Genomic DNA, 23,631 nt, shown 5'->3' on the forward strand with positions numbered 1-23,631 from the left:
CAAGAGGTGGATGATGTTTCTAAAGCACCCAGCACTGTTCTTGGCAAGTCGAAGGTCCTCAATACACATCTGTCAAATGAGAGAGTGAACATATGGAGCCACACGTCAATGGAGGAAGTAGGCCTCTATTTGAGTGGAACCGACAGAAGGGATACCCACAGCCATCCTTGGGGGCACTCCACTTCACATGCTAGAGGTCTAATATCGGGATCCCCACCTAAAACCAAGACCTCCAGAATGTTGAGAAGTACAGAAGTTTTACTCTACTTTATCGGCTCGTATACATGACCTAGATCTCCCTAATAGCTTAAAAACATTCTCCATGTGTTAGAAAATGCTCACAACCAATTTTACTATGGGGGAGGTTCACAAATACCTGTGATACAGCCTAAAGGAAAGGGCATTTGGGGATCTTCTGGTTGGGAAGGTAAGGTGATAGTGAAACTGAAAAATAGACTGAAAATGTATTCATGGGCCAGCAAACACCAAGAAGATTCCTTAAGAAGATAAATCTGTCTATGTGGAGTTCCCACTAGAGGAACCGTGGGCAGAGATTTCTTATCAAATCACAAAGGTCGTGACCAACCCTCTGAGGCTATCAAGAGATGGCTGTGCACCATCAAGAGGAAAGCTGAGGGTAATCTGATGCAACGCCCATTTTTAGCATTCCTTTTGTACAATACAATGTCTGACTTTTGCCAGGGAAGTCTGCCCACCTGTCAGGAGATATCAGCACTCAGGACAGAAATTCCGAATGAAGACAATCTTTTCTGTCCAATACTCAGATGAATTAAACACGCCCCATTAGCTTTCAGCTGGTGCTCTCCTTTCAAGCCTGTTTGGGGGACCGTAATTTCCCCTCGCACACTTCATTTCTTCACCTTACGAGGCTTGGTGCAGAGGTGGTTCACAAAGTCCAATGCTAAAATGAATACACTTTTCTCAAGAGTGATCTCTTGGGGATTAACAAGCACAGCTGTTGAGTTCAAGGATCCTGGTACAAAAGTACCTCCCCACAAAAGTCTGTGTGTAAGTGCCTGTGTCAATCGCAGAGAAGGGCTTTTAAAATGGAACAGAACAGTTTGTTCTTCTTTGTTTTCAAATGCCTTCATTAGAGAGATAATTTAAGGGATTCAGTTATTCACTAAAATATTTATTATGTACCTAGTATGTGCCAGACAGTGTTCTAGGGGCTGGGGATACAGGATGAACAAGTCAAGCAACCTCTACCCTTACGGAGCTCACATTCCGGTCAGGATGACAGGCAAGAGACAGACAAGTGAATATTCAGTATGATGTCAGGTGATTGGTAAGTGATAGGCAGAAAACAAAGCAAAGTAAGAAGCTGGAGAGTGATGAGGGGGTGCCATTTTGGAAAGGGTGACCAGAACAGATATTCAAGAAGAATCCTGAATGAAGCAAGAGAAGGTACTGTGATTGAGAGTTGCCAAGTGCAAAGAATAAACAGCAAGTGCAAAGGCCTTGAGATGGGAGCATGCATGGTGTCCCTGATGAACTATATAAGAAGGCCACCTGCTGGTTTTGTTTTTTTTTTTAATTTTTTTTTCAACGTTTATTTATTTTGGGGACAGAGAGAGACAGAGCATGAACGGGGGAGGGGCAGAGAGAGAGGGAGACACAGAATCGGAAACTGGCTCCAGGCTCTGAGCCATCAGCCCAGAGCCCGACGCGGGGCTCAAACTCACTGACCGAAAGATCGTGACCTGGCTGAAGTCGGACGCTTAACCGACTGCGCCACCCAGGCGCCCCTCCCTGCTGGTTTTTTAAACAGATGCCCTGGGATGCCTGGTTAGCTTACTCGGTAGAGCATGCAACTCTTGATCTAAGGAAGATGGAACCAGTAATAATAACAGCAACAACATCAGCTAATATTTACTGTGGATTTACTATGTGCCTGGCACTGTGCCAAGGCCCAAATGTGGACTAACCATCCAATTCAATCTTCACAGGTGGGAACTATTACTATTCCTGTTTTTTGAACAGGAAATTGTGGTTCAGAAGTTAAATAACCCACCCAAAGTTATCAATAACCTGACATACAGATTCAAACAGATCTGTCTGCTGCTAGAGCCCATATTATTAACAACTGGCCATGAAGCATGTTTTACACAGAATAAAACAAGTCTTTCCACTCACCCACAACATTTAAGAACAAGAAAGTTAAGGCTAATGATGAGAACTTCAAGTTCTCATTTGGGGGGGAGGGTCACGCCTACCAGCCCAGCCAGCTACCAGAAGTGGATGAAATTTTCTCTTCCCCTAAGTGCAGAGCTTCAACTTGGAATTTCTGATGTCTGCATAAAAATATGGGAGGAACTACAAAACTTTTTCTTTGTATTCTTTGAAGGGCCTTTTCATAGTTGCTTGGCTTTTATCCTGCACTGTTCTCCTCATCCATTTTCTACCTAACTTAAAGAGAAAGGAGTGGTTTTTCAGGGGGAAAATATCAAGTTCAATCAAATCAAACATAGTCGAACACCCATCTCTTTCTTTTCCTCTTATTGTGGTAAAATACACATAACATAAAATTTACCACCTTAACCATTTTTTCATTTTTTTTTTAAGTTTATTATTTCGAGAGAGACAGAGTGAGTGGGGGAGGGGCAGAGAGCAAGAATCCCAAACAGGCTCCATGCTGCCAGCACAGAGCTCAACACGGGGCTTGAACTCACAAAACTGTGAGATAATAACCTGAGCCGAAACCAAGAGTCTGATACTTATCCGACTGAACCACCCAGGCACCCCACCACCTTAACCATTTTTAAATGTACTATGCAGTAGTATTAAGTACACTAAGTAACTCTTGTGCAACCATCACCACCATCCATCCCAAGACCCTTCACATCTTCTAAATCTGAAAGTCTGTACCCACTGAACACTCCCATATTTACCCTCTCCCCAGCCCCTCAACCACGGTTATACTTTCTGTCTTTATGATTCTTACTATTCTAAGCTCCTCCTATAATGTGGAATCATACAGAATTTGTCTTTTTGTGACTGGCTTATTTCACTTAGCCTTAGGTCTTCAAGGTTCATCCACGTTGTAGCACATTACAGATTTCTTTCCTTTTTAAGGCTGAACAATATTACATTTCATATATATAGCACATTTTGCTTATCCATTTGTCTATTGATGGACACTTGAGTTGCTTCCACGATTTAGGTATTGCGAATAATGCTAGGAACATGGGCGTACAAATATCTATTCGAGACCCCACTTTCAGTTCTTTTGGAACACACACCACTTTTTATTTAGAATCTTCAGAATGCTCTAAAGAGGGAAATGCCGGGGCACCTGGGTGGCTCAGTCGGTTAAGCGTCCAACTTCGGCTCAGGTCATGATCTCACGGTCTGTGAGTTCGAGCCCCGCGTCGGGCTCTGTGCTGACAGCTCAGAGCCTGGAGCTTGTTTCAGATTCTGTGTCTCCCTCTCTCTCTGACCTTCCCCCATTCATGCTCTGTCTCTCTCTGTCTCAAAAATGAATAAATGTTAAAAAAATTTTTTTTAAAAATAAAGAGGGAAATGCCAATATTTCTCCCCTGCCTTTTAAACTGTTGGCTGATCCAATGGGTTTTTCTCTAGTGAAGTCTAACACATGTGCTGTGAAAGGCTTTCTTTGTTCATGAAATCAAAGAGTTCTCCAAATGACTTGTGGTCTGTTATTTCTTGTTAATTAAGACTGTAACAGGAGAGCTATAGGCAAAATAATCAAACTTCCTTGCAACCCAAAAAAATCATTTGAACCTAGTTCTTTTCTACACATAGACACAAGTGTGTGTAAACGTGCATGCACACACAGACACACACACACACACAGAGCCCTAAAGAGGCTGAGGAATAATAGTTTAATGATGCCAAATTTGAAAAGAGGAAAAGGGATCATGGTTAAATGTAGGGTTCCAAGTCTTTATTTAAATAATGTTTTTACGGATACTTGGGTGGCTCAGTCGGTTAAGTGACTGCCTCTTGGTTTCAGCTCAGGTCATTATCTCATGGTTCATGAGTTCAAGCCTGGCCCTTACTTGGGATTCTCTCTCTCTCCCTCTCTTTGCCCCTCTCCTGTTCACGCTCTCACTCTCTCAAAATAAACATTAAAAAAGAATCATTTATACATGTTTTTATCCCACTGTAAAAATAACACATAATTTTGTTTCTATCTATAAAAACAATAGATGATTTGAAAAATAAAAAAAAAGTAGAGGGCAAAAACATCACCCTCATCCCACCTCTGAACAACTACAATATTTTTTATATATTTGTTTCTTGTGCATTACCTACATGCACTTGTTTTAACATAATTATAAACAATATATATATACATATATATATAAGACATTTTATTCTTCCTTCACTTAATATACTATGGCAATCTCCATCTTGTCACTATGCTCTGTTTATTATTTTTAGTGTCGGCATAATATTCCATTGAGTAAATGCCCAGTCTTTATTTTATAATTACCACATTATTGAGTATTGATTATTTTACATTTTACTTAATCTAAAAGATGTCATACACTTTCATGAAGAAAATTCTGATCCTGTATCATAACTTTGGTTCTGGTAGAGCTTCACTTATTCAGCCTCCAGCTACCAGAATAGGCCAAGAGATATCTAGATATAACAAGTGGCCGCTCAATCATCACTTTTCAGGCTTCGTGAAGCCTCAGAGATCTGCTGTACTGGTTGCAAATGGTGTTCCCTAGACAGAGTTGTGCAGTGTACAACCCACACAACTGGTCACACTGCCTTTACCTGTTCATACCCTCTTGCACAGTCCATGCAACTTCAACTTCCCTCGACATACTTTAGGGTCCCAATCTCTTACTCTTCCTCTCTTCACTCTCCTGTCTAGACCTACAGCAGGGCATATTTGTCTACATTGCTGGTGCATGTAAATATATCTACAGGCTAGTCTCCAGCCTCTCTAGAGAATAATATAGAAATAATTGTCAAAACTCTGAAAAAAGATGCTTACTTTTTGAGCCATCAATTCTACTTCTAGCAATTAATCTCATAGAGAAAATCAGATAAGGGTGCAGACATATGAACAAGGATGTTTTTCTTAATTGGTTTTTTTTTTTTTAACGTTTATTTATTTTTGGGACAGAGAGAGACAGAGCATGAACGGGGGAGGGGCAGAGAGAGGGAGACACAGAATCGGAAACAGGTCCAGGCTCCGAGCCATCAGCCCAGAGCCCGACGCGGGGCTCGAACTCCCGGACCGCGAGATCGTGACCTGGCTGAAGTCGGACGCTTAACCGACTGCACCACCCAGGCGCCCCAAGGATGTTTTTCTTAATATATGTTACATAGTAGAGAAAACTAGAATGTCCAGCTATGGTTAAATAAATTATGTATTATAGAGCCATTATAATTTGTGAAACTGACTTTTGTGTGCTGACAAAGAAGGATATTCCCAATATAATCATTAAGGGGTAAAAGCAGGCACAAAACAGTGATTATCATCATAATTTTGTTTTATTTTATTTTATTTTATTTTATTTATTTATTTATTTTAAGTATTTTTTTTTAATTTTTTTTTTAACGTTTATTTATTTTTGAGACAGAGAGAGACAGAGCACGAACAGGGGAGGGGCAGAGAGAGAGGGAGACACAGAATCTGAAACAGGCTCCAGGCTTTGAGCTGTCAGCACAGAGCCCGACGCGGGGCTCGAACTCATGGACCGTGAGATCATGACCTGAGCCGAAGTCAGACGCTTAAACGACCGAGCCACCCAGGCGCCCCCATAATTTTGTTTTAAAAACTTCCTAATGAATAGGAAAAATTCTAAAGGGGTGAATACATGATTGAATTTTTAAAAACTTATATGTATTATCCTTTTTTCCACAATGGAAATCTATTACTTAAGCAATAAAAATAATATATGTGCCTAAGAAAATTTTGCTCCTTGGGGTAGGCTTCCCCTTCCCAACTACGGGCAAGCCGATATGGGCCCCAGTCTTTCCCTGGGACAAAGTGGCATAGTTTCTCTGTACGAGTGAACCCAGATTTCTATTTTGTGTCCATATCCTCTTTAATGTGCAACTAATCAAGAGTCTAGAACTTTTTATCTTGAAAATTATCATTGTCAGGACTCCTACTGTGACAGAAACCCCTCTGGAAGAGACTCATTTGTACAGCTGAATCCAGATGTTCCACAGCCTTAAAGGCTCAGTTCCCTCCTGTCTCTCATCTCTCTCGCCTCTGCAGTCACTTCTCCATCGGGTTCTTCACACAGTGGCAAGATGTTTGCGGACAGCTGGGCCTCCCAGAGACCCCCATGCAAAGCAAGCTGCTGCACTGTGTGAACAATTGTAAGACTCCCAGAATGGAGTTTCACTAGGTGTGAGTGGCCTCATTTAGGTCTTGCCCATCATGAACTAATCCCTGTAGCCAGAGGGATACAATATTCTAGTGTCCAAGCCGACACAGACCCACCTGTGCGGTGAGGGGGCGGGGGACTGTCCGACTTTAAACATGCGCTCTTCGTTTACAGCAAGCTATTTCTCCTTGGGGGCACCTCATCCACCCCAGGTCATTGCACAACAGACAAAGGTATAAATGCACAGATTCTCATTGTTCTCTGCGGGTGGAGATCAGGATCTCCAATTTTTTTTTTTTTTTTCCTGCAAAGCCACAAAGGCGCTGCTGGAGCAACCTTGCTCTGTATTGTTCATCGAATGAACAAAAACGGTAATGATTAGTAGCCTTTGTGATTGTCAGTTGTCACAGTGCCTAGAGGGGAAGTTGATCCTGGGAAGAGGGAAGACTGTGTGCCACACTGGAGTCTAGGCTGAGTTAGACAAAATAAAATAAACAAATGGGCAGAAGGCATAAAACACCTGGAGCTTATTTAGACAGAACCAATATTCAATGGATTTATCTGGTCTCTCTGTCCTAAATCATTAAGGAAATTTCAATCCTTATGGCCCATGAGAACTTCATTTGAACTTCACAGGAGAGCAGAGTTTTCTCTATTAATTGTTACCTATTCTATCCAGTATTTCATAAGCAGAAGAACCATTGATGTGGCAGCTTATGACCAATCACACTTCAGAAAGGAGAGTGTCCAGAGGACCAGATTTCATTCACAGTATCCAAATGGATTTAAAAAATTCAGTTTGCATGTTGAAACAATCTAGACTAACCATTACTCTAGTGTTCTGAAAGAAGGAATAAGAGCATGTCTCCTTTTACAGACGTGTTTAATATCTAGTAATAACTACCAGGAATCTATTTATATGGCTAATTATAAAGTCACAGCTACCAAGAATAGCTCAGTACACATAGCTTTTCATACCATGTGACATTTCTTTTAATGTGGTTGGTTAAAATATATTTTTATGATATGTCCAGCTAGTTTTATGATAAGTGAGGATGTCAGATTTCTGGATTTTAAAACTTCCTGCCAAAAATATTATTCAATCTTAAAAAGGAAGGAAGTTCTGGGGCGTGTGGGTGGCTCAGTCAGTTAGTTAAGCATCGACTTCGGCTCAGGTCATGATTTCTCAGTTTGTGAGTTCAAGCCCTGCGTCCTGCTCTGTGCTGACAGCTTGGAGCCTGGAGTCTCCTTCGGATTTTATGTCTCCCTCTCTCTCTACCCCTCCCTTGCTCATGCTCTGTCTCTCAAAAATAAATAAACACTAAAAAAATTTTTAATATAATAAAAAAAGGAAGGAAGTTCTAACACATGCTACAACATAGCTGAATATTAAGGACATTATGCGAAGTGGAATGAGCCAGTCATGACAAAGACTATATGATTCTACTTATATGAGCTTTCTAGGTAGTCAAATCCTAGACACAGAAAGTAGGAGGGTGGTTGTCAGGGGCTGGGGGAAGGAGGGAATAGGGAGGAGTTATTGTTTAGTGGGCACAGAGTTTCAGTTTAGAATGATGAAAAAAGTTCTGGAGATGGATGGTGGTAACGGCTGTACAACAACGTGAATGTGCTTAATGTCACTGAACTCTACAACTAAAAATGGTTAAAATGGTAAATTTCTTTTTTATAGTTTTTAAAAATTTATTTGTTTGTTTTTAGAGAGAGAGTGAGCATGAGTGGGGGATAGGGGCAGAAGGAAAGAGAGAGAAAAAGAGAGAGAGAATCTTAAGCAGGCTCCACGCTGAGCGGGGAGCCTGATGCAGGGCTCAATCTCATGACCTTGGGATCATGACTTGAGCCAAAATCAAGAGTAGGAACGCTTAACCTACTCAGTCACCCGGGCACCCCAAAATGGTAAATTTCATGTTATGTATATTTTAGCATATGAAAAAATTTTGTGGGAGACTATATTTTTCCTTCATGGTGTTTAAGAAAGTACAAGTAAAGGTTTTCATTAATTGCAAAACCTTCATGGTAAGTGCAGTGAAACTACATGCGAGTGTGTAAGGAAAGAGAGTTTGTACCATTGCCAGCTATGAGGTAACACTTCACGAATTCCTGAAAATCCCTTTTTCTGGTCATAGGATACCTCACTGTTATTCACAAATCCAGGCCCCAAATCAAGAACCTGTGTCAGAAGAACACATGGTTAAAAGGAATAAAGTGCCTTGCTTTGTATTTTTCCCCATAATATTCATGTGTTTATTATTTTTTTAAGCTTATTTATTTGTTTTGAGAGAGAGAGAGAGAGAGTGAGTGAGCAGGGCAGGGTCAGAAAGACAGGGAGAGAGAGAATCCCAAGCAGGCTCCACACTGTCAGCACGGAGCCAGATATGGGGCTCAAATCCATGAACCATGAGACCATGACCTCAGCTGAAACCAAGAGGTGGATGCTTAACCGACTGAACCACCCAGGCTCCCCTCATTTGTTTCCTTATATAGAATTCACATAACATAAAATTCACCCTTTTAAAGTTTACAATTCAGTGCTTTTTATTCACAAAGCTGTACAACCATCCCCACTATCTAATTCCAGAACATTCTATCACCCAAAACAATGCCATTAGCAGTCACTCCCAGTACTTCTCTTCCTCCAGTCCCTGACCACCACTAATCTGGTATCTTTTTAAAATTTTTTTCTTAATCTTTATTATTTATTTTTGAGAGAAAAGAGAGAGAGAGAGGGAGAGAGAGAGAGCAAGGGAGGGGCTGAGAGAGAGGGAGACACAGAATCCGAAGTAGGCTCCAGGCTCTGAGCTGTCAACACAGAGCCTGACATGGGGCTCGAACTCATGGATTGCAAGATCATGGCCTGAGCCAAATGGGACGCTTAACAGACTGAACCACCCAGGTGCCCCTAATCTGGTTTCTGTGTAGGGATTTACCTATTCCGGACATTTTACTTAAATGGACTATGTGGCCTATTGTGTCTGGCTCCTTTTACTTAGCATAAAGCTTTCTTTTTTTTTTTTTTTAATTTTTTTTTTTTCAACGTTTACTTATTTTTGGGACAGAGAGAGACAGAGCATGAACGGGGGAGGGGCAGAGAGAGAGGGAGACACAGAATCGGAAACAGGCTCCAGGCTCTGAGCCATCAGCCCAGAGCCTGACGCGGGGCTTGAACTCACGGACCACGAGATCGTGACCTGGCCGAAGTCGGACGCTTAACCGACTGCGCCACCCAGGCGCCCCAACTTAGCATAAAGCTTTCAAGGTTCACCCATTTTGTAGCAGGTAACAGTACTTCACTCCTTTTGATGGCTGAGCAACACTCCATTACATGGATGTACCACGTTTTATGTATCCATTCATCAGTTGGTGGACATTTGGATTATTTTCCACATTTCGGCTACCGTGAATAATGCTTCTGTGAACCTTCATGTACAAGTGTTTGGACAGATGCTTTCCATTACCTTAAATATACACCTAGGAGTGGGAATGCAGAGTCATGGAGTGGTGGCTCAATTTTTAGATTTTGAGGAACTGCCAAACTGCTTTCCAAAGTGGCAGCACCATCTTCCATTCTCACCAGCACTGTGTGAGCCCTTCCAAGATCTCTACACTCTCACCAACATTTATTGTCTTTTGGATCCTAGCCATACTGGTGGGTGTGAGGTGGTATCTCACTGTGGTTTTGCTTTACATTTCCTACATCTTTTCATGGGTTTGCGTATAGTCTTTGAAGCAGTGTGTATTTGAATCCTTTGCCAGTTTTATAATTGTGTTATTTGTCGGGTTGTGAGAATTCTTTATATGAGATATTGAGCCCTTATTTGATACAAGATTTGCAAATATTTTCTCCCATTCTGTGAATTGACTTTTTTATTCACTTGATGGTGTTCTTAGGAGCCAAAAGTTTTCCATTTTGATGAAGTCCGATGTGCTTTTCTTCTCTTGTTGCTTGTGCTTTTTGTTATGTAAACTGTTGTTTAATCCAAAGTCATGAAATTTTACACCTATGTTTTCTTTTCAGAGTTTTACCGTTTTTGCATTTTAATTTAGGTCTGATTAATTTTGGATTAATTTTTGTATATTGTACGAGGTGGGAGTCTAACTTGATTTTTTGCATGTGGATATTCAGGCGTTGCATCACTATTTGTTGAAAAGACTATTCTTTCCCCATTGAATGGTCTTGGCACTCTTGTTAAAAATCAATTGACCATAAATTTAAGGGGTTATTTCTGGACTCTCAATTCTATTCTATTGATCTATGCCTGTCCTTATGCCACTAGCATTTGGTTACTGTAGCTTTATAGTAAGTTTTCCAATAGAGAAGTGTGAGTCCTCCAACTTTGTCTTTTTCAAGACTGTTTTGGCTATTTGGGGTCTCTTATATTTTCATATGAAACTTAGGATCTGCTTGTTAATTTCTGTTTAAAAAAAGGCAGTTGGGATTTTGATAGAGATTGCATTGAACCTGCAGATCAAATTGTACCGCCATCTTTACAACATCAGGTCCTCCAATCAATGGACACAGGCTGTCTTTTCTTTTGTTTGGGTCTTTTAAAATTTCTTTGCAGTTTCCAGCGTAAGTCTTGCAGTGCTTTTGTTAAATTTATTCCTAAGTATTTTATTCTTTTTGATGCTATTACAAATGGGATTGTTCTGTTAATTTCATTTTCAGATTGTTCATTGCTAAGTATGTACAAATACACTTGATTTTTGTATATTGATTTGGTATCCTGCAACCTTGCTGGACTTATTAGTTCTTTTGTGTGTGTGTGTGTGTGTGTGTGTGTGTGTGTGTGAATTAGTTAGGAATTTCTGTATGGAAGATCATGTCTGTACAGAGAATAGAGATAGTTTTACTTCCTCCTTTCCAATCCGATGCCTTTTATTTCTTTTCTTGCCTAATTTCCTTAGCTAAAACCTCTAGTGCTATGTTGAACTAAAGTAGAGAGGATATCTTTGTCTTGTTCCCAATTTTAGGGGGAAAACACCCAGTCCTTTCTTCCTAAATATATTAGCTGTGGAGTTTTATGACCACCCTTTATGAAGTTATTGAGTGTTTTTATCATAATGTAATATAATAATGTTTATTAATTATAAATTAATGGTTAATTTATTAATTATAAATAACAAAATCATTGGATTTTGTGTTCTGCATCCATTGACATGAAAACATGGTTTAAATAAATTTGAAATTAATGAAAATTATACTATAGCCTGTTTGTAAAAACTGTTCAGTGTATATAAGGCTACGGTCTCTCAAATTTTTCCCAGCTACTCCAAGTTATCCACTGTTGTCAGATTGCTCTGTTTCCCTTTAGATATTTTCCTATCCTTTGTGTGTGTGTGTGTGTGTGTGTGTGTGTGTGTGTGTGTAGTTGTCAAAAATATATAGTACATTTAAAAAAAATTTTTAATGATTATTCAGTTTTGAGAGAACAGGGGAAGAGCAGTGAGAGAGAGGGGGACACAGAATCTGAAGCAGGCTTCAGGCTCTGAGCTGTCAGCCCAGAGCCCTACACAGGGGTTGAACTCACAAACCACAAGATCATGGCCTGAGCTGAAGGTGGATGCTTAAATGACTGAGCCACGCAAGCACCCCATAAAAATATACAGTATGTTTTAATAAAATTGGTATTTCTCACACACACACACACACACACACACACACACACACACACACGCAATTTCCTCCCCTTGGGATATCATCTTGGTCCCAGCAGACAATCCAGTGTTCCATCTTTCTTTTAAGGCTGAGACCAAGTCCTTCCTTTTTTGTGGAAGCTTCCAAGGTCATCCCATATATCAGACCTCTTTTCCTTCTGGCAATAACTTAGGATCTTCCCCCCTCACTTGGTGACCTTTAGTAATATATTTTTAGCACAGGAGATGTTTGGGTTTGAACAACCTGAACTCTCACACAGTATACACTGACCTGTAAACATCTTTTGTACTGTGAGGTACTATATCACTAGTGTGATGATGGTACTATAGCCATGGTTAAATTTTGGGCCACTTTGACATCTTTTTATATGGCAGTGTTTGTTGGTGTGATAAGCTGAATTCAGCTGTCTTAAGGACTACAGACAGTCCCCAACTTACGATTACACTTTATGATGGCATGAAAGCCATATGCCTTCAGTAGAAACTGTACTTCGAATTTTGAATTTTGATCATTTCCTGGGTGAGTGATATGCTATACAATATTCTCATGAGGCGGCAAACCACAGTTCCCAGTCAGTCATGTGATCACCAGGGTCAATAAACAATACACTGAGGATAATTCTGCACCCAAACAACTATTCTGTTTTTCATTTTCGGTACAGTATTCAATAAGTTACATGATATGTTCAACAATTTATTATAAAATAGGTTTTGTGGGGGATGATTTTGCCCAACTGTTGGCTAATGTAAGTGTTCTGAGCACATTTATAGGTTAGGCGAAGCTAAGCTATGATGTCCAGTGGGTTAAGTATATTAAATGCATTTTCAACTTACACTAGGTTTATCAGGATGTAACTCCATGATAAGTAGAGGAAGATCTCTATGTTTCTCATGCTGTGTCCATAACACAGGCCCCCTGTGTGTGAAAGTCTTATTACTGCATGGGAGAATCAGGGACAGAACATCCCCTTTTACTGTTAACATAGTGATTACAATTTAGGCTTCTGAGTATGATTTGAAGAAAGGACTTTGCTGTTTTAAAGAAACAAAATCTGCAAATCACTATTTTATTGCATTTCGCTCTCACTGTCTCATTAAAAGGATCAGAAAATGGAAAAGTAAAACTGCTAATGGTAGTGTAACAAGTTCAAGTCTCACAAATGAAATATGCTGACGGCAAAGGTGGAACTCAAAAAGCATGTGGAAGGCAGGAATCTTTCACCTTGGTTGGACATCACTGGACTTAAACTAACCTGCTGATGTTCAATTACAGAAGGACAAAGACCATATGTATAAAATATGTAGGAAATGCTGAAAACCTATGTAGTTAAAAATTAAATCTTTGGGAACAAACTGCTCCTTATAATGTGCAAGTCTATTATTTAACCTTCACACTTGACTTTGAGCCCTGTGTTCACTGGACAATATTGCCTGAAACAGTAAGCTGCTTATAAGAAAGGACAGTCCCATTTAACATTTAAATTCTTTTTTTTTAACGTTTATTTATTTTTGGGACAGAGAGAGACAGAGCATAAACAGGGGAGGGGCAGAGAGAGGGAGACACAGAATCTGAAACAGGCTCCAGGCTCTGAGCTGTCAGCACAGAGCCCGACGCGGGGCTCTAACTCACGGACCGTGAGATCATGACCTGAGCCGAAGTTGGATGCTTAACCGACTGAGCCACCCAGGCGCCCCAGTCCCATTTAACATTTAACAAATATTTTGCTTATTGATTTATTAATGGTATCTCATTAGAATTCATCTAATTTCTTCCTGGACAACCGTTTGCCGGCATGTTCACCTCAGGCTACTTCTCCTACAGCAGTTCTGAGGAGAGCGTCAGCATGGAGATGTTTGGCCTCCGTGTAAGTCCACTGAGACCTTTCTCTGTGGCAATGTTCACCACCTCTGAAATCAAATCTAAACTAGTTCCATTGATGTTCAACACTCAGACTTGGGTAGAGACACGCTTTTACCTAGAACAGGAGCTTCATGTTTATTGGAAGCTTCTTAACATTGATGTATGGCCAAAAAATTGGGGAGAATGTATACTTTTTAGCACAAGATACACAGGCCACTCTCATATGTATATTTGGTAAGAATTTTTCAAAGTACATCCTCTGGAAGGGCCACATGACAATATGGATCAGGAGCTTTAGAAAAGAACTCACCTTTTGACCCAGAAATTCCACTTCTAGAATTTGTCCTACATAAACAACCAGACAATTGTGCAAAGATGGCTGCACAAAGATATGTATTACAGCATTTATTATAATAATGATAAACTGGGAATAACCAATAGGAAAATGGCTACAAAAGACAAGTTTCAAAAGGAAAGGTTACTTCTAGCATATGATAAGTGTCTATATGTTATTCTGTCTTCTAAGATTTTTCAAATTTTATATTTTTCATTTATTCATTTTAAAAACTTTTAAGGGGCGCCTGGGTGGCTCAGTCAGTTGAGTGTCCGACTTCGGCTCAGGTCATGATCTCGCAGTTCGTGAGTTCGAGCCCTACATCGGGTTCTGTGCTGACAGCTCAGAGCCTGGAGCCTGCTTCGAATTCTGTGTCTCCCTCTCTCTCTGCCCCTTCCCTGCTCATACTCTGTCTCTCTCTGTCTCTCAAAAATGAATACATGTTAAAAAAATTTTTTTTTAAATTTTAAGTCCCGTTTAGTTATCGTAACAGTGTTACATTAGTTTCAGGTGTACAATATAGTGACTTGACAGTTCCATACATGACTCAGTGCTCATCAAGATAAGTGTACTCTTAGTCCCCTTTACCTGTTTCACCCATCAAGATTTTTAAGGTTTGGAAAGTTTTACAGCAAAATGCCAACAATGATTATTTTGGGGTAACAGTTTCAGCAATTCAAATTTTTTTTTTTGCTCTAACTGAATTATCTGAATTTTCTTTTTCTAAAACGAACATGTATTGCTCTCTGTATGTAAATAATATTATTTTTTAGGTAATACAGGCTAGTCGATCCAACATTAAAAGGCTGTAGAGTACTTTTCATGATAATTGCAAAAGAAGCTTTGGTAAAAATACTAAACCACTCTTTGAGATGTATTTTACAGAGAATCCTATTTCTGAGGTTTGGATGTTAGCTATAATACCCTCTGTTTCAAATTCATCTAACAGTTTTCCCATGGGCACTCTGCATCACAAAAATTCCCCACCAGGCCAAACGCCATAATTGCACAAGACCCTTACCAGATAGGCTCTCCAGAAGGACTGAATGATCAGCGCTGCCTCTCCTTCTGTCAGCAGGAGGGAGAGTGGCATTGCCGGCCGTGGGCTGAAAAGCAATAAAATGGTCATATGCCCCTGAGAATCCATCCTTCAGTCTCAGCAAGGCCTTTGACAACATAATGGCCTCTCTGATTAAGTGCCTCATCCATTTCCATTCTTAGAAAGCAACAATGCCATTTTTGATAGAAAAGTTTAAGCTGGGTTAGCGTATTTTGTTTTAAAATCGAAGATGGATTTTGTTTTGTTTTGCTTTTAACCAGCAAAATCTTAAATCACTATTAACCTGCTCTGCTTTGAAAGGCTCAGGTTGCTAAAGCTGCATGTTACTCCTAAAGGTGCCACATACATAAGGCTGTGTAGACATAAAACAAGAGTCACAGCAAGGGCGACTTTTAAATACTGCCTTATGACTGACACTTAATAAAGGGCTCTTTTTCCAACTTCCTATGGATGGGAAATGAAAATAAAATATTGGTATTTATCTCTGATAAATTGTGTGCACATTACAATTTAATGTGGCTTAAATTCAAGCATATTTTTTAAAAAGAATGTTTCATTTATTTAAAACATTTTAAAAAATTTTTATTTACTTTTTGAGAGAGAGAGAGAGAGCAAGCATGAGTGGAGGAGGGGCAGAGAGAGAGGGAGACAGAATCTGAAGCAGGCTCCAGGCTCTGAGCTGTCAGCACAATGCCCGACGTGGGGCTCGAACTCACGGACTGTGAGATCATGACCTGAGCTGAAGTTGGCTCAACCAACTGAGCCACCCAGGCACCCCAAGCATATTTTTAAGTTAAGTTCTGCTACTACATCTTAATAGGCAAAAAAATATGTCAAGTGCTGGGTCAGTTGATACTGTTTGCTCTTTTTGGATTGTGCAGATTGTGATGGGATTTTTGATCACAGATACTACATTTAAAAATCACGGCTAAATGCTCTTTTCTTTTCTTTTCCCTAAAAGTTTCATAGCGATACTAACTCCTGACAAGATCTTATGAGTATGACTTAATTCTGGTTCCTTATGTTTCTCTAAAGCACAGCTACCGCTGAAAAGCCAAGTTAAGTCTTTTTAGATATAGTACAAACAAATGAACTTCTGGAAGTATGTGGGTCATAGAGGCTGATCTCAAGGCAAGAACCCTGGAAACGGCTTTGTAAGTGAGGGGTTCTTAAGTGCCCTGGCCTCAGAGCTCTCCCTAATAACAACCTTCATTTGAATTTATACTAACTCCCATTGTGTAGAGAGGTTGACTAAGCTACCCAAGGTCATACAGCTTGTAGGTGGCCTAGTAGGGATCTGAGCCCAGACCCATCTGATCCCAAAGCCCAGGCTGCCCTCACAATGCTCTGCTAACACCAGACCTCAACTGAGCAAACACTCGCAGATGCCCAGCTTGGCACAGAATGCAAAGCATTATCAGGCAATAATGCGTGATTCTCCAGGATGTGTGGTTTTATTTCCCCTTAAACTCTGACTTAAAAACAACAACAACAACCCACCCTTCATACAGTATATTTGTTTGAATGAACATGTGTGCTTTGAATTATTCCAGAATCGAAGAAATCAAAGCCAGGAAGAACCTTGGGGGTATTAAGACCATTTCTAGGGAGGGGCGCCTGGGTGGCGCAGTCAGTTAAGCATCCGACTTCAGGCAGGTCACGATCTCGCGGTCCGGGAGTTCGAGCCCCGCGTCAGGCTCTGGACTGATGACTCGGAGCCTGGAGCCTGCTTCCAATTCTGTGTCTCCCTCTCTCTCTGCCCCTCCCCCGTTCATGCTCTGTCTCTCTCTGTCCCAATAATAAATAAACATTGAAAAAAAAATTAAAAAATTAAATCCTTTAGAAAAAAAAAAAAAAGACCATTTCTAGGGAGAACAGTGTTGTTGCCAGGTTCTGGGACTTGGGCTGGGCAGGTCCTTTCGAAGAGACCAAGTCAAGGACAGTCTTCTACTTCTTTGGAGAGATAATTACACCCTCAAAATGACAGAAACCTTTCCCTAACGTCCTGTTTCCATTTTCACTTGCATGATGTGGTGGCTTTTTTTATTTTTTATTTTTTTTGGTTCTGTTTTTGTTTTTCACTTCTTCTTACCTAATATCTGGCTTTCTGGGCTGCAATGGAGCATTCATATTTTGCTGGAGGCTTGCCACCAGAGACACATCGGCTCCCTGCTTTCCACATCAAATGTCTCTACTCATCCACTGTCCTTATTCTTTAAGTCTCAGTTGTGTGACACTAACAAATCACATCCCTGAAGCAATTCTCCTTCACTAGTTAAAAATCAATGGCTTCTAGAGAGACCTTGGGGTTTCTAAGGAGACCTTGGTGTGTTGGCAATGGATGAGACTAATATTATCATGCATTAATACTAGCTGATATTTACTGAGAGCTTTCTGGACTTCCTTCCTATCAGCCTGGCTCCTTGTGCTCCAGCCATGGTGGCCCTCTTCATCTCTTCAAAAGTGCCCTTCCACCCATGGTCTTTGCAGACCCTGCCTTTCCTCTGCCTCCAATATCCTCCTATCTGCAGCCGTATAGCTGTGCAGGTTGCTGCTTAAGGACACCCAGCAGATGGGCCAGAGGGCACTGAAACCCAGCCCATGCTCTGCCCGCTAAGCCATGCTCATGGCCTGGGGTCACATCTGCCCTGGGGTAGGAGTACCTTTTCCTAACTTGCTCAAAATCTAAGGTTGGGGGTGAGAGGGCTGACACTCCTCCTGGTTCACTCTTAACTCTTTCTTCTGATCTCCATTCCAGTGTTATGGAAAGGTGTTTTTTGTTTAGGTTAGGACCCAGTGGAGCTCTGTGTAATTTTCCTTCCTAGTCCTTGGCCTAATTCAGAGATAGAAATCTGTGTGGTTATCTAATTAATGCCCTAATCCTCAGCCGGACTGCAGGCTCCAGGAGGGCAGAGACCAGGCCCGTGTCTGCGCCTCTTGGCAGTCCCAGCACTTAGGAATTATTCCAGAACCAGAGAAGTCAAAGCCAGAGAGAAATGACATTTCTAGTGGGTAGTTGATAAATGTTTGTGGAAGGAGCTCTCTGCCTGGCACAGTGTCCTAAGCACTTTCCATACATTATTTCATTAAATCCTCACAATCTTAGCAAGGATAATAAATAAAAGTAATATTAGCTGTGGTTATCCTTCTTTTAGAACAAAGAAACTGAGGCACAGAGGTGTGAAGTGACTCATTCAAGGTCACAGACCATTTCCTGCTGAGAATCTTTTGGCCCAGGAAGCACAGGGAGTGGCCTAAAAGGGGAAGAGAAGACAGCTCAGAAGGTCACTGATGTGGAATTCAGGGTCTCGCAGCTGTGCGTGTTTAATAGAAGAAAACAAGGTCATTTGCCTAGAAGAAAAAACTGGGGAGGGAGAAAAAAGCCGTAATCATAGAAGATGCCCTCTTCATTAATTCTTACAGTAATAACTTGGCAGGTATTCATTTGTCTGACGCTCCACAGGGAAATCCGATGTCAGGACAGCAGAACAAAGTGGAGTTTGTCACTTGTATCGGAGGGGAGATTTGATGGCGCCTTTCTGTTCGGCTGCAATTTCCCTGCCTTAAGTATGTTTTTCTCTACTGATGTCATGAAATCCTCAAAGTAACAGTATTCCTGTTTTGGAATAGCAGTAGGAAAGGAGACCTGCAAATCTGGGGACAACAGCCTGGGCCAGCCCAACAAAGGGCTTTCACCAGTAATGAAACCTCGAACCACTTTGCATGACAATGAATCTCCAAAAAGCAAAATGAGATTTCTAATAGGCCTTTAAGCAGTAATATGAGGCCACCTTTAGTGACATCCTTGCTTTCATGGCTAAATAATGGGGTGCTGTCTAGTTCCCAAACCAAGAATAAGTATGAGAGAGCCAAATGAAAAGGACTTAATCTTCTGAGTGTAGTCCCTGGGAATTATCAATCATTTCAGCAGGCCAGCGTGAAGGGATAGAAGCCATGTCAGGCCCTTTTCTCTCTTTTGGAATCAGTGCAACTGGCTTCAGGTCAAATAAAAATAGAGATCGAGTAGAGGCAGCTTCTCATCATTGGGGAACTGGGAAGGGGGAGGAGGTGCCATGTCAATCACAGGAGAAGGCGGGCAGGCTCCCTCCTCAAGGGCTTACATGGGACATAACCCAGAGCAGACAGGTTTGCATGTTTCAACGGGCAAAACAGTATCACTGAGTATGTTTCCAAGACTTATCTTACTGGTCATGCTCATTTGTCATGTCTTTTTCCTTTTTTCTTAAATGTGAATCAAATATATTTGAACATAGGAATCGATGCTATAATTCTGAGAAAGAACAAGCATTTATTTTTCTGATTCTGTGTGTATGCATAAACACACACACAATTCTTTCCCCCTTTTTGGGTGCTAAGTAAAAGATTTGCAGGACCTAAAAGAGATACAGCACGATTTCAAAATATACAAGGGACTCTGAAAAGTTCATCTTTGTTAATTTCTACATCCAGTTCTAAAACAAGAGGGACCATCCTAAAGTGGCACTTAAGCAAAATAAAGCAGAAAGCAGAAAAGCTTGCTTTATATTGAAACTTGAATCTTGGAATCCAAATTCTATCCACTTTTCATTAGGTAAGAGACTAAGTTGTTTTCTTGGAACACGAAAGCACAACCCTGATGCCAAGCCATTTACAAAATGACACAGGCCGTAAATCAATCATCATTTATAAAGCCTTTCTAGGGCCTAAGTATTTAATAACAACTACCCATCCTATCCAGCAAAAGAGATTATCCAGTCCCTGCCCGGCCTTAACTGGTTTCCCAAACATTCCGTGTTAGAGGCATCATCAGTCTTGAGTAATAAATTTCAAATATTTGGAAGAAGTACAACAAAGGTTATCTGGAATGACGTACCCAGATATATGGTGACCAGCCATTAGGATGGAATCTCATAGGATTTTCTGTGATGTCAGGAACAACTCTGAAAATCAGTAGGGTAGAGCCAGCTGCATTACTCTCTAGCGGCCTTAAAGTGCATTCAGAAACCATGGTTACTAGGATGTGATCTGGCTTCTGCCCCCTCACTAATCACCCTGAGAGACTCACAAGCAGGTATTACCCTGGCATCAAGCTGAATCACTCTCCTAAGTTAAACACAGAATCAAATCCCATCTTACCAGCCCCATCACTGGACGTCGCATATGGGTCTAGCCAACAGAGCTCACCTAAGAATGAGACAAGGCCAGGTGCCCACCCTGTAAAGTATAACCGTGTTGAAAGTCAGGGTTGTGATACTTGATGCGTTTTGATAAACGGGTCCAGGTTGCCGTGTTGTTTAGTTTCTTTGTAATGGATTACATGTTTTCTTTAACGTGACTCAACGAAAACCTGAGGGAGACCTGCCTCCTTCCCAATATCCCTTTTCCCCCTCCAGAGAGTGAGCCTGAGCAAGGGTGGGTGTATCAGAAGAGCAGACCACCTCCCTCTTCATGGCTTCCAAATCTCTGGCAGGGGATCTTAACTTGGTTTGTGTCATAGATCCCTTTTTACACTGGCAGTTTGGATTTCTTTTCTAAATAACATATATTTTTTTAATTTGAGAGAGAGAGAGGGAGAGAGTACACAAGTGGCGAGGGCGAGGGGGCAGGCAGAGGGAGGTGCGAGAATCTCAAGCAGGCTCCAAACTCTGACATGGGGCTCACTCCAACGACCCTGGGATCATGGCCTGAGCTGAAACCAAGAGTAGGACACTCAAGTTACTGAGCCATCCAGGCACATCGCCAACCCCCCCCCCCCAAATAATACTTTTTTTAAAATATGAAAGTAAATATATAAGATTTCAAAGCAAACCAATTATACTGGAATACAGTTTTCAAAATACTAAAAAAAAAGACCAAAAACAGGTGGTGGGTCACCTGGGTGGCTCAGTCAGTTAAGTGTCCAACTCTTGATTTTGGCTCAGGTCATGATCTTGCAGTTCCTGAGTTCCAGCCCCTAATGGGCTCTGCACTGATGGCATGGAGCCTGCTTGGGATTCTCTCTCTCAGCCCCTTCCCTGCTTATGTGTGCACATGTGCTCTCTCTCTCTCTCTCTCAAAATAAATAAAGAACAAAACAAAACCAGGAGGTGACATAATAACATATGTGTTTCTAGAGTATGCAGTAAATAGGAAGAGCTAATGGCATGTCAATTAACTGCTGTAATTTAGAAGAAGTGACATGTGTAAACGATATTTCAAGACCATTGCAACTACTGTATCGGGATGTAAAAAAATATGATCACTATTAGTGACCAAGACACAGGTACCATGGACTCTTCTGAAGCTCATTGCCCATGCTCATAATTAAAAGTGAGGCTAAATTTCAGTTAAAGGGTAATGAAAATAGAGAGGCAATGTGTCCACCTTCCAAGTTCAGGGACCCTCGAGTCATTGACAGCATGGCTGGAGCTAGGGAAAGGGGAGAAGACGAGGTTTACATCCAGGATGAGACTGAGAACTAAAGATTTAAAACTAAACAGGATGAATTCAAACAGTGAAATGAGACCATCTAAAAACAGAGTGACCAGGAAGTTAGGGAATTCGGCCAAAAAGTTATTTAAATGGCTGCCTCCCAGACAGAAGGGAGACCCACCGTGATACAGTGGGTCAGTTAGTGGGGAAAAAATAAAAAGAAAGCTTCATATTTTTACTCCCCAAAACTTGGGATTTATCCATAAAGCCGTTAAATTTTCAAAACAGAACTCTAATTTCTGCCACTCCATTTCAGTAACTGGCTCCTCATTCAGCCAGTTGCTCAGGCCTGAAATCTCCAAGCCATGTTTGACTTCTCTCTCACCACACATTCAATCCATCAACAAGTCTTGGTTCCAACATCAAAATATCCCAAATACAACCTCTTCGTGCCTCCTGAACTCTGAGCTGCCATTATCTCCTGCCTACAGTAGCCTCCCCACTGACCACTTGCATTGTTAGAGGTGACTGAAGTCAACTTCCCCGCTAGCCACCAGAGTAATCTTCTTATTTATTTATTTATTTTTAAATGTGTATTTATTTATTTTGGGGGGGGAGGGGCAGAGAGAGAGAGAGAGAGAGAGAGAGAGAGAGAGAGAGAGAATCCCAAGCAGGCTCCACGCTGCCAGCACAGAGCTGGACCTGGGCTGGATCTCACAAACCATGAGATCATGACCTGAGCAGAAATCAAGAGTCGGACCTTAACCCCAACTGAACAACCCAAGTGCCCCCATAGTGATCTTTTGTAAAAGATAAATCAGATTCCCTCGATCTTCTCCTAAAAACCCTCTGATAGTTTTCTATCACACTCAGAGGAAAAAAGTTAATCTTTACCATGGTACCCAAAGGCCCACCCAACCTGGGCACCACCTAGCCCACTGTTCTGGCTTCACTGTCCACCCGGCTTTGGCCTCCCTCATCTCCTCGTCTCACTAGCCAAGTCTGTTCCCTCTCTCAAGGGCCTTCAGAGTGGCTGTTCTCTCCACCTGGATACTCCTCCTTCTGATCTTTGTAAGCTTGGCTTACAGACCCCTGTGCAAATGTTTCCTGTTTAAAGAAGTGCACCTTCCCTGGCTTCTCTAAACACCGGCAGCTCTCACCCCTGCCCTGGGATGCTCTATCCACTTACGCTGCTTCATTTTTCCTCAGAGCACTTGGGTCTTCTTTACATTATGCAATATGCTTATCTGTTAGCTTAGTTATTGATTGTCTTTATACTAAAATGTAAACTCTATGGGGGCCAAGACTTTCTCTTGTTCTCCACTCTATCTACGGTACCGAGAAAAGTACCTGGAAAAGAATAGGCATTCAGTAAGTGTTTTTGTTTTTGTTTTTTTTCAACGTTTATTTATTTTTGGGACAGAGAGAGACAGAGCATGAACGGGCGAGGGGCAGAGAGAGAGGGAGACACAGAATCAGAAACAGGCTCCAGGCTCTGAGCCATCAGCCCAGAGCCCGATGCGGGGCTCGAACTCACGGACCACGAGATCGTGACCTGGCTGAAGTAGGACGCCTAACCAACTGCGCCACCCAGGCGCCCCTCAGTAAGTGTTTTTGAATGAATGCATATTATTATAGATAAGAAAACAGAGAACTTTCTTTAATGTCAGGATTTATCAGTGGCGGAGCAGATTTGGTCCTTCTCTTGCTTGGTTATTCTGCCCTCCACGTTTCATACCACTAAAGTAGTGACTGCCATTCTCAGATTAAGGACACAATAAAAGCGATCATTCTTTGGAGACCTCCTATGAGCCCTCGGCAATGGATGTCTTTAATTTTCATCTGCTCAACAGACCCTGCCCCTTCTTGTGGTATCTATCAGCCCTCAGATTTTGCTTTGACAGTTCCACCTCCCTGTGCTGGGGGGTGGGGAACGTGGGTCACAGCA

At 41.4% G+C, this 23,631-nt stretch overlaps 1 protein-coding gene across 5 annotated transcripts in view; it reads right to left on the minus strand.

Moving 5' to 3' along the window:
• IQCK (IQ motif containing K) overlaps window positions 1-23,631 on the minus strand; it is a 130,770-nt gene that overhangs the window by 60,070 nt on the left and 47,069 nt on the right. For 4 of the 5 annotated variants that reach the window (XR_007147744.1, XM_047838343.1, XM_047838341.1 and 1 more), the window contains one exon: window positions 15,234-15,318. The exons of the other annotated variant lie outside the window; for it this stretch is intronic. Coding sequence is in view for 3 of the 4 variants with exons in the window: in XM_047838343.1 (XP_047694299.1) it covers window positions 15,234-15,318 (85 nt within the window). In the remaining variant the exon portion in view is untranslated. The remainder of the gene's footprint in view (window positions 1-15,233; window positions 15,319-23,631) is intronic. 5 annotated transcript variants of the gene reach the window in all.

This window comes from Prionailurus viverrinus, chromosome E3 (genome assembly GCF_022837055.1).
Source record: "Prionailurus viverrinus isolate Anna chromosome E3, UM_Priviv_1.0, whole genome shotgun sequence".
Classification (NCBI taxonomy): Eukaryota; Metazoa; Chordata; class Mammalia; order Carnivora; family Felidae; genus Prionailurus; species Prionailurus viverrinus.